The 12737-nt window shown below is 31.3% G+C and overlaps 1 protein-coding gene across 1 annotated transcript; it reads left to right on the top strand.

The window, feature by feature from the left end:
• Window positions 1–477: 477 nt before the first annotated feature.
• Window positions 478–2302, top strand: LOC133309917 (NAC domain-containing protein 90-like). The gene is made up of 3 exons (XM_061510783.1): window positions 478–734; window positions 1040–1332; window positions 1747–2302. Exons 1-3 carry the CDS (start codon window positions 578–580, stop codon window positions 2044–2046), a joined length of 750 nt encoding a protein of 249 aa, XP_061366767.1. The 5' UTR covers window positions 478–577; the 3' UTR covers window positions 2047–2302.
• Window positions 2303–12737: the final 10435 nt, after the last annotated feature.

Below are 12737 nucleotides of genomic sequence, written 5' to 3'. Positions count from 1 at the left end.
TTCAAGATGGATGGGGAATCAAACGAAAGTTTTTAACGAAACGCCCCCATTATGCTATTCTTAACCCATTTTTTAAAGGCGGAATCCAACTTGCTCAGGCCCTTTTTGCCGGGTTGAGAGTGGGTTATTACCAAGTCAATTAGGCTATGTGAAAGAAGAAGTTTATAACTAGAAAAAAATGAGAGAGAGAGAGAGAGAGAGAGAGTGGAACTAACAAAATTGAATTTTTAAAATGCATTGTACGGAAATAGAAAATGACCATTGACAACGACGTAGGAAGCGCGTGGAGTGGAAATTTCCGGGCAAACCAAAAGGATTCTGATGCAGTTTTTTCTCATTTCACTCGTATCGATCTCTGTTTATCTTTTTTGCAACTTGCCTAACTTTCTCAGTCCTTAATTCCCAGGAAACCGCTAGAGGTTGTGGATCTATATATAACGAGTAACTGCATGACAATTAATTGGACTAGAAAAAATAAGGGGGAAAAATAGAAAGAAAATTTTCGAGTTGTTTTCTTTGTTGGTACGACAAAACAGTGAGAGAAATAGAGAGAACATTATTATCAAGACAAATTAAGATGGAAAATATGCCACCAGGTTATCGTTTCTACCCTACCGAAGAGGAGCTGATTTCGTGCTATCTTCACAATAAGCTCGAAGGAGTGAGGGAAGACATGATCAATCGGATTATACCCGTCGTTGATATCTATGACTACAACCCCTCCCAACTCCCACGTAAAAAAAAAAAAAAACCCTTTGATTCCTCCTTCTCTCTCTTTTTCTTTCATTTTTCTGATTCTTTTTTTATATATATTATTTTAAATCAATCTGGAGCTAGACTTGAAAGCTATGGTTCAACTTATTTCATTTTATCTAGTCCTTCATAGATTTCTAACTTTGGAAAAATAGACATTATTATATAATACTTTTATTTCATGTAATTATAAGCTATGGTTTGTGAGCATGCCTTGTTCTTCTTTTCATGCGTAGTTGCTCGTAAGCAATTAATATTCTAATTTTCCTCTTATTTTCGGTTTCAGAAATTTCAGGAGAGGCGAGTCTGAGAGACACGGAGCAATGGTTCTTTTTCATTCCGAGGCAAGAAAGTGAAGCACGAGGAGGGAGACCAAAGCGTCTCACAACTACTGGGTACTGGAAGGCTACTGGCTCTCCTAATCATGTTTATTCTTCTGATAATCACATCATCGGCATGAAAAGGACCATGGTTTTCTATACTGGAAGAGCTCCTAAGGGAAAGAAAACCGATTGGAAGATGAATGAGTATAAGGCCATCCAAGGCGAAATATCCTCTTCAAACAATTCAGTTCCTAAGGTACTTTTAATTATAAGGTCTCAAAATTAGGGCTAGCTAGCTAGATCATATAAGTGGCTGACTAATTAATTTCTTATGTAATTAACTATATTCAAGTTCTATAGACACCTACTCTCTATAGTTGCAATTAGGGCTAGTTAGATCATAAATGGTTCTTTTTATTGTGCAGTTTTTATGGGTTTTATTAATCTTATGTTAAAGGAAATAAGTTATCTCATGTCATAGAAATAAATTTGTGGATTCCACCATCTGAAAAATAAAAATAAAAGAAAAGAAAAAATGTGGCAGAGTTATTGAAGGGTGTGTAGGAGAAAAAATTATTAGCATAAGAGTAGTTTTTTCCAATTTTTATATGGTAGAATAGTTGCAATTCTTGAACATTAACGTTATGATTTTACTATTACTTAATTGCAGTTAAGGCAGGAATATAGTTTATGCCGAGTATACAAGAAATTAAAGTGCTTACGAGCATTTGATAGGCGACCACCGCCAAGGAGGGACACATGTACAGCTAGTTATCCTAATGTTAAAAATGTTGGAGATCAGCATCAGAAGGGTTCAACATCTCATGCAACAAGCTCACCAGAGAGTTCATCCTCTGGAGACCATGGTCAACCCTCCCATGGTGGTGGGGAAGCTAGCCAAATGGAGCTTGACAATGAGCCATTGTTGGATTGGGAGCAAGTAGATTGGTTCTTGGGATCAGAATCATGAGCAGAAGATATGCAATCTATAAACCTTGCTGCTAGCTACAGCAAAAGTGGTGCAAGTGGAAATAATTAGCTGGACTCATCGAATGGACAGAAGGCTTGTGTACGTAGTTATATGCGTCGCAGAACCACTACTTTAATTTATTTCTTACTATTAATTGTTTCAATAATCTAGCTAATTTGTAAAGACGTGTAATGACTAGTTTGTCTCATAAACTATATATATCAGAAACTCTTCTTCTTGTGATCTATCGCACCATATGCCCATCTTCATGAATGGAAGAATATGAAATAAATTCGCCATAGCCGAAACAATTTATGTGGCGATCTGCGATCATCTTTATTTTGAGTTTAGATTTAGAGAATTTGATTGTAAGATTTCTTTGTGGCAAAAATACCACTTAGTGCATATAAGTTATCTGCATTTATTATCCGTATTGAAATCTTAAAAAATTATAAATACAAAGACTATTATAACCTTGAAATAAATTAAAATTATAAAAACATCATGATTTCCGCTTCAAAACAAGTCGTATTGAGCTTACTGCAGAACAATCGAACTCTTTCTTTATAGGGATATACTTTTCTTATGTTGTAAGTAAGTAATTGCCTCATGTTGTAGAAATAAAATTACAAGTAGGATCTACAAGTAAGAGGAGAGAGAGAAAAAAAGTGATGATATCCAATTCTTTTTTACGTGTGTAGAAAAGTTATTTATCTCATGTAAAATGAGATAAACATAACCCTTCTTTATATCCTCGTAAAAGAATAAAGAAAGAAAGAAACTACGTCATGCATGACTTAAAAATTAAAGATGTGGAGCTGTCCGTTTAATTCCAGCTAGAATCAGGTGAAATATAATTTATGGAAACGAGATATCATGGATTTGGTTTTGATTAGTTTTTGGAGAAAAATTGCTTTTCTTTTAAAAATTATCTGACTTTTAAAAATTATCTGATTTTGACTATGTTGGTTTAATCCTATGGTCATAAATTCACCAAAAGAAAACATAAAGTGGGATTTTAATTGGCCAATTAAGTTTTTAAATGAGGCAAGCAATTGATAGGCATGCCTCATATATATTACTATAGGTTGGATAAATGGAAATTATTTTGATTCTTTTCCGTTTCCTTTTTTTTTTCTCATTTTGTTAAATATATTGGAATTATAACACTATTTGAAATATTTTCTATCATTCATTTTTATTTGTGCCATCTTAAAGTTTATAGTTATATTCAACTTAGAAAAATTTACCATTGGCAACAATTCAATAACCAGTGAATAGAAAAATAATGGACAATAATTAGGGAAGAATATAGGGGATTGATAGAGACACAGATATATAGAAGGTCTCAAAACCTTGCTTTAGAAGTCTTTGAATTTTTTTTGTCTAAGTCGATTGTTTGATCTCCTAAGAAAATGCCATTGTAGTCCTTGGCACCTCAAAACCCTAAATCCAAACTCCACTTGACAACAGTCCAAGTTGACCACTGCCAAACAAACAGAAGGAAAAACCTCAAAGACCACCGGACTTAAATTGCAGAGAGGACTTCAAGTTTTCATATACTTTCAACTAACGAAAGGTATTTGACTCGCACTAATACATTTTAATAATCATTTGATGGCATATTTTTCTTGGGTAGATTTAATGGCACTTTATTCACGACAATCAATACTGCTATTGTTAAATCAACCGAAAAGGCATAACACCTATTTTACCTGAAATAGTATAAATGCTATAATGAGGGTATGTAACTATCAAATTAATTGTGGGGTACATTAAAAATCAAATACAATGCAATAATAATACCACAGCACATTGAGTTTTGAGGTTTAGGGAGCTATTTTCACAAATTATTCTTCGTCTTTGGTTAGTCATTCAGCATCCATCGTCTAAGATGATATATAATATTATATTAAATCTAGCACTTTCCAATTAGTTTTTTTTTGTCGTTACCCTTGTCATTTACAGAGAGAAGAGCAATGAGTATTTGTTTCTATAGCATAGGAAAATCGATCCTTTCATGTTGAAATTTTACATGATTCGATCACAAGAAGATTTGGTTTTTATTCTCTTTTCATATATAAATTTTAATTAAACCTCACGTGTTTAATGTCAGTAAAGAAAGAAATAGAAAAAACATTCTCATATGACTATAAAGTTCAAGAAATTTTAACATCAGATGATCTACTCCCGAAGCACATAATACTGATAATAGTATCGTATTTGTAAAGAACCTTGGGATACATCACCCCATAAGCTAACTCAAATACAAGGTTTAGAGTATTGATCACTCACCGATTTTGGAAACTATAACGAATTCAAGTGTGGTAGGACTATAGCAACCATGTTTTCGAGGTGATTATTGGAAACAGAAATATTAAGTTAGAAATCTCATTTAGCTAAAACAGACTCATCCATTATATTGCGGTTCTATTCGGTTCGGAAAAATATGATTCTGTTTAAAAGAATATGATACAGTTCTGTTCATTTGATTTTTTCACACTTCTAAGAGTGGAAATGATTCAATTTTTAGCCCAAATTGACCGAATTGTGGTAAAGTGATTTTGTTCATAAATCAAACCGCGACTTAGAAAAAACAATTCGGTTGTTAAACTAGTTAAAAAAATGTGATTATTTTGATGCGGTTCAAATCGGTTCACACTTCAGTTTGATTCACTTGTTTTTTTCTTTTCTTTTCCCCCTAACCTCCACCGAGACAACATAGAACATAAAACACCAACTTGTTGATTTTGATAACTGTCTAATTGTGACCGGCATTGAAGAGGTCCAAGAAACGAAACAAGATCCAATGATATACAAATCATGTGCTGCGATCCAAAATGGCATTCGCTTGTAAAGAATTTCTGAGTAACTACAACACTATGATCTATAGAAAGTTGACTATAAGACTTAGTTGACACACTCGATCAATGAAGGTCCCAGCAATTAGTAGGATCTTGTCATCAACTTCTGAGTTGTATTTTTATTGTTTTTATCGATAGGTACACGAACTCGATACCTCATGAAAAACCGTGAACATGTAAGAATGTAAGAACATTCCCCTATGCTTTGCGTACCCTTCTCTGAAAACAGTCATTTTGGGGGGGAAATTAAGTACAACGCTTACGAGTGGATCAATGATTCAATTCAATAAACAGAAAGTGATTTTAGCTTAGTTAGCTGATTATATATGTATTAATTAACGTCCTTCAAATTGTGCACTTTGTTGTGATTAAAATGTTTAGGAAAACTTTTCACCAAAAATAAAATAAAATAAAAATATGTGTTTGGGAAAACAAACACTTCTAGCCAAAGCCAAAGTAGCTTGCACCTCTGATTTAATAGGTAAGACTTCAATTTTTTATATATCGGTAAAGAATAACATGAGAAACATTAATTATGATGATTTGGTGGTATTCATGTTCTTATGAAATTGCAAAAAAAAGAAAAAGAAGAAACGCATGATAAATATTTTTCTAGACCTGTATTTTATCTACTATATACCAAAAAAAAAAAAAAAAAAAGTTTAGCTATTATATGTGATTAATAAAGTGAAAATTTTATTGGGATACTATAACATTTGAACTATCACTGAAGGTTTAAAACAAAATTCGATATACAAACACCACAAACTGGTTGTCACTTTGGTGGTGCCCATATATTACCAGTTGAAAATAACTTATGTTCGATTAGTGATGAGAATTAAGTAAGAGTTCAAATGGATTGAAGTTTAACTCGAAATTTAAATCATACGGTAACGACTAGAGTTGTTCAATTCACGTGTAGTTTCTGGAAAATGCACGAAGGTCCACCCAATTAAGCCCTACAAAGTAACACTATGTAAATAATCAATTCAACCCTCGGTCTACTATTTCTAAAAAAATTCACAAAAAAAATAAAAAATATGTTATTGAGTAAGAGCCACTTTAATAATTTATATTATATACACTGACACACTATTTTGTAACAGGTAGCATGGTTGATTCTTGGAAACAATAGAGGAAATGCAAACTAATTTAAAACTCGACTGACTGATGACTGGCAGGGCTTGAAGAATTGATAGTTGGGATTGGACTTAATGGACCAAACTTGGGGGAAGTAAAATATGTTATCACTTGTCAGTGTATTAACGCGTTTTCAATTATCACATCGCGTTGGACTCATTTGGTGTCGGAAAGGAACTGTATAGACAAGAGACAGAAACTCAGTAACCAAAGCCATCTAATTAATTATGGAGTTTCTCCTTTTCTTTAAATTGGTTAAGAAATTTCTGAGTAACTGCATGCACGACTTGAGTCGCAATAGTGTTGGTTAATGACGGCACTTGCCCATATTATAAGTCGTAACCAGTTAAATGAAAATCTAACAATTATATCTTCTAAATTTTAGTTTTTTCCGAATTCTTTGCGTAATTATTAAAATTGTTCCGTTAATATTTATAAAAATATATATTAAGAATCAATTTTGAATGAAAGTAATTCAGATTTCAGTGTAAGAAGAGTCACAAGCAACTTTGTGAAATTAATAAATTATAACTCTGATTATTATTTAATAAATTAGTTAGTCATAATTTTTTATATTTACGGATTTAATGTTTCTTCTATAAACAGTAGATAATTTTAATTTAATCTTATTTACTATACGTATATGAAAGTGAGTGAACTCTATTTTTTCTCTTTTTCTCTATTCTCTCACTTATAATAAGACCTTTTTATAAAATATTAGATTATATAAATATTTTATTTAATTTCACTTTATTTTTTAGCAAGATCATAAGATTTTTACATATTTCTTAAATGGAAAGCTAATTTTATTGCAAGTCAATTTCGCCATGAGTGTTCACAGATTATACTGGATCAATTTTAAGCGAGAAAACTAACAATTGAAATTTAATCAGTATGCTTTTATTATCTTTAATTTACTTAATTTAGTCCAAAACACAAATCTGATCTGATTTAATCAAACATAGTTGTTTTGATTAAATCAGTTTCAAAAAAAATTGATATAAAATTTTAATATAGAAATTCGTAAATTAATTTAAATACATCAAATACAAGTTTAAATTTACTTTTCAAAATACAATGAATACAAGTTTAAACTAATTCACAAAAATAATTTATAATATAAGTCAAAATCATTTGTCCATCCCATGTCCTAATTTAAGAAAGGAAGTTAAATTTAACTTGAGATATATGTTAAAAAAAATTCTTAAATAAATATATGCAATATGAAAATTTAATTTGTTAACATGAAATATTTTTTAATAATATATAAATTTTTATTTTAAATGGATTAAATCTGTTTTAAATTAGATCCGAAAAATAACAATTAACTATTAAGTAGATTTAGAAATTTAAAAAATCTTTAAAAGTAAATTTAATTTTAATAAAATAATTAACAATCAAAAAATTAATATAATTAAAATTAAAATATAATTTTTTTATTTACTTTAAATTTAAATTCAATATAAAAGAATATCAAATTTATAAATCACATCAAACTAACGGGGTGTGGACATGCTCTTTATATTCAATCTTTGTTTTATCCTCTTTTATTAATTAGCACGCCTTGCCTTTTGGTCCCCAATTTAAGACTTCGTTATTCAGCCGACAGCAATGTCGGTCGTGGAAATCTTCGACATCGTGTATTTTTAAGTAAATCTGATTTGGGATTAAAGATCCATCTAGCGGGAGTTTTTTAACGTACATGGGATCCTTCCATTCAAAAATTGACTTTATTAAAAAAAAATTTTCTCTTTTCTCTCTTCTCTCCTCAACTTTTTCTTTCTTTCATTTCAGTCCCACCAAAAAAAATTTGATCTAGCGAAGGGTCCAATAACTGTGACACAGTAAAAGGAAATGCAAGTTGTGTCAAAAGTTGTAAAGAACGGTTGAGTTCATCACCCCAAAATTAATCAATGTGGGACTATATATCTCAACATGCTCCCTCACGCAAGAGCCAAGCGTGGAAATTGCACAGGCCCATTTTTGGTTTACCTTTTTGTGCTTTTTTTTTTATTTTAATTCCACTTTTTAAGGTGTGAGACGGTGAGGCTCCGATACCATGTAAAGAACCTTGAGGTCACCACCCAAAAGCTAGCTCAAGGGGTGGAAGTACCTAAGGCCTTATAAAAATCATATTAGTTGCTCATCCAATCAACGTGGGACTATATCTCAACAAAAGTGAAACAGCCGCATAAAAGAAAAAAGAAGGGAGAGCGAGCGTGTACAGGTAGCGTCGCAGATAGAAAAAGAAGAGAAAGGAGAGAGAAAAGGGACGAGGGAGAAAAGAAGAAAAATAAAATAAAAAGTAGATTTTTTCCAAAGAATCCAAGGGTAAGATCTATTTTTCGAGGGAGTACTCACAGTCTCTAGTATTCCATATCCAACAAATATTTTGTGATTTGAACGTCTTTAGAGTTCGAGATCTATTTTCCTTTTTGCAGCATTATTAATGACTTCCTTCTTTATTTTTATTTCTAGATTTTCATTTTTTAAGTGATGATATTTTGATTCCTCTATTATTATATGGATTTTATAATTCTCATGTTGAAAGAGAATTAAAATCTCATATTGTAGAGATAAAAAGCATGTGGGACCCATGTGTTAGAAAAAATTATATGTAGGACTCATATCAGCACGAAAATCGAAGGGTGTGTAAGAAAATTATAATTCTCATATTAAATAAGAATTATAAAACCCTTATTATATAGTGAGAACATTATTATTGTGTATCCATTATTGTTATTGATAGTGTAGATTTGAATGGACTCTCATAAAGATCCTCTCTCTTTTCTCACATTGGGTTTTCTGCATAAAATGTCCATTTATTATTTCCTGTAATTCTTATTTGATTTATGAAGTGTTTACTTCGATTTACATTTGCTTTATTTGTTTGAGCCAACAAACCTACTTACCATAATAACTAATGGTTAAAGGATAGACACATGCTTCTAGCTTCACTTACATGGTGTAGCCTATAAATAGACATCTTACATCACCTCCAAGAGACACTTTTGCACACTAATGGGACTGAATGTTGCCACACTAAGGCGGCATAATCAGAATACTCGACCACTATATAAACATAGGCTTGAAGCTCATATATAATCATTTTTCTATCTTAACTTGAATACATTACGCATCTATTGACTTTTGAACGTCAAAGTACCTCCCTAAGTCCCTCCAATCAATAATAAGAATCTGAATTTAACATTTCATTCCGCAGTGAATTCCGCTTGTGAAGTCAAATATCTCGCAGAGGCTTTATCTCGCAACATCAACCTTTACAAAGACACATACACTTGTGGATCATGCTCAATTGTGTGTGATCCAGCACGATTTTTATTAGAATGATCAGAATCAATTTAAAAATAATAATTAACGGTGCTTAAAACTCAAGTATTTATAAACTTTAGGTTTCTAACTAGATACCACTTTAAATTTTCTTAATTAACTTTCTTATAACTGGTTAAATAAATTATTAGAATTTTTATGTGTTTAATATATTAAATATATTTTCATTTCATATTAAGAGAACACGTAATGAGAGTATAACAAAATTCTTCTAATTTTCTGCATCTCTTCATACGACTATTTTTTTTTTAAAAAAAAAAAAAAAGACGGTCTTTTTTAAATCTCATATTCTCATTGCCAGCAGGCTTGTTGAGTTACAATCCAAAAAAAAAAAGTATTAGATTAAAAATTATCGAGAGTAGCTCCCTAAGGGAGCTGAATAAGTGAAAAGAAAATGATCTTGGTTCAATTTCTACATATTATATTTGGGATGAATTTAAATATTTTTATTTTTGATTCACCTCGCACTTTGGAGTAGTTTCATACGCTTTTTACAGAGTTAAAATTTGTTTACATCAAAGAGATAATTAAAGTCAGAATAAGTAAAAAAAAAAATTATGGAGTACAAAACAAACCGTGACGAGGATCTAAATAAGGATTTAGATTCTTTCTCGTCATATGATTATCTTGCTGAAGAAAGAGACAAATATTTTCTTATGGAAAGACCCATCGTGATTAATTATGAGAAACTATAGTTATAATTAGATGTGTTTTTTATCTTATTTTTTTCCAACAGAATCTTTCTTATTATTTAACATTTAAAGAAAATAGATTTCTTAATTAATAATTTGTACAAGAGATTAAAGAAGAATGCTCGATTAGCAAAGTTCAGCAACATTCGTACATTGTGATTCATTAATATATATTCATTAAATCGTGTAAATATTGTTTCAATAGTATAGCAACTTATATATTTCCTAAAATTATTTTTACCAAAAAATATTATTTGTATTGGATAAATAAAATGATTTAAAATATTCCATGGAGATTTCCAAAAATAAATAAATAAATAAATATTTCATGGCTTTAATAATATGTTCGGATGAGCGTTTGGCTCCGTCGAACGAGAGTTTGGGCACTCAAACAGGATTCCATTTTTATTGAAACTTGTTTGGTTTCACGTTTTTTCTTTCTTTTCTTTCTGCGTTCGGGTGTGTTTTTTTTTTATAAAAAAAAAAAAACTTAATTTTAAGTAAAAGTAACTTTATGTAACTTTTGCATTCGTGCGGATGAAGTTCAAACATAAACCAATTCAATTCAAACTCATTTTTTATCAAAATTAACTTGATAAAATTAAGATTACGAAAAATCAACTTTGCGAATTTTCATGCATTTCGCAAACCAAGTCTTTAACCAGTTCTTTATAGCAAGTCATGAATGAGAATATTCTATTTGAGCATCTTCACAATCAATGGGAGAGTAAAAAAAATTGTGTGAAAAGAAACAAAATTATTAGTATATTATTCCTTATAAGTTTTAGCTATTTATATGATCAAAAGAACATAGATTATATTCACAATTAAAACAAATATAACTCGAAGAGAAGCTATCATTATCTATATGATAAAAAATAATGTAAATCATGTTCACAACCCTAACCTCGCCCCCTCTCCATCACTTATAATAAGGTTGCCTATATATAAAAGCCTCTTCTACAACAAGACAACACAAGACCATTGTTTTAGATCAAAGTTTCCTATATTTCGGGTTGTTAAGACTATGCTTGGAAAAGCAAATTTAAGTAAGCAAGCATGAATAGTGAGAAGAAAACATTTCCAGTGTTTGGTAGAAGAGAATAAGAAAATAAAATAAAATGATGCATTTAGACTTGAGCTGGACCAAACTCAAAAAAATATTGTTTCCTTGTGTTCTACTATCTTCTTACTTGACAATCTTATCCTTATGTGTTGAGATATATAGTCCCACATTGGTTGTATGTGCAACTAATGTGGAGTTTATAAGGTCTTGGGCACTCCCACTCTTTGAGCTAGCTTTTGGGATGGTGTATCCCAAGGTTCTTTATAATGTGGAGTTTACATTATGCACAAAATTGTTGAATCCAACCCTCGTACTGCTCTTCATCTTGTTCAACATGGGTGTCCTACCTCTCCCCCTCGATCCATATTAATCCAGGAATACATCACACCAAATATACTTACTCTTACCAAGTGGTATCGTTTCTTCGCTTAGCTCTCCCAAGGTTCTTTACATGGCATACAATCTTATCCTTATGTGTTGAGATATATGTTGTAGGTGTGTTGAGATATATAGTCCCACATTGGTTGAATGTGCAACTAATGTGGAGTTTACATTATGCACAAAATTGTTGAATCCAACCCTCGTACTGCTCTTCATCTTGTTCAACATGGGTGTCCTACCTCTCCCCCTCGATCCATATTAATCCATGAATACATCACACCAAATATACTTACTCTTACCAAGTGGTATCGTTTCTTCGCTTAGCTCTCCCAAGGTTCTTTACATGGCATACAATCTTATCCTTATGTGTTGAGATATATGTTGTAGGTGTGTTGAGATATATAGTCCCACATTGGTTGTATGTGCAACTAATGTGGAGTTTACATTATGCACAAAATTGTTGAATCCAACCCTCGTACTGCTCTTCATCTTGTTCAACATGGGTGTCCTACCTCTCCCCCTCGATCCATATTAATCCAGGAATACATCACACCAAATATACTTACTCTTACCAAGTGGTATCGTTTCTTCGCTTAGCTCTCCTAGATGATAAGCGTGGCATTTGCTTTACTGAGATTTTTAATTCGTTTTGTTTTTGCTTGGCTCCTCGATCCCCTTTATTCAACTTGCCCCACAGAAAAATAACAAAAAAACCAAAAAAAATCCCTTTGATTAACATTTGTTAAGTCAGTAATTGAAGTGGTCCACATAGTCCCAAGTTCGATTAATGCATCTGACAAAATAGTTAGGGTATCCTGGAAGTCCACTTTTTGTATCCAACTTTTCTATTTTTGTAAGGATTTATTGTTTCTCATATTATAAGAGATAAATTTATCTCATACACACACATAAAAATATATAGAACCTATATTTTTTCTTTCTCTCTTTCTCCTTACATGAAATCACATGAGCATATATGTATAAGAAATAAAATTTATATCCTAAAAAGAAACATTAAACCCTTTTTCTGAACACCAAAGAAAAGGTGGAATTTGGCAAAAACTCAAAAGTCAAAGAACAAGCCCAATTGTACTAAAAAAGAAGAAGAAGAAGCCCAATCTTTAATCAGACCCTTTTACCCTAATATAAGGACTTGAGTAGTTAAAAATTAAAAATCATATTTTCAGTTAATCTCTT

The sequence above is a fragment of the Gastrolobium bilobum genome, unplaced genomic scaffold (genome assembly GCF_033153095.1).
Source record: "Gastrolobium bilobum isolate Gb01-03AN ecotype WA unplaced genomic scaffold, APGP_CSIRO_Gbil_v1 utg6679, whole genome shotgun sequence".
Lineage (NCBI taxonomy): Eukaryota > Viridiplantae > Streptophyta > Magnoliopsida > Fabales > Fabaceae > Gastrolobium > Gastrolobium bilobum.
The sequence above is the reverse complement of the archived record's forward strand: the minus strand, read 5'-3'. Positions and strand labels throughout refer to the sequence as shown.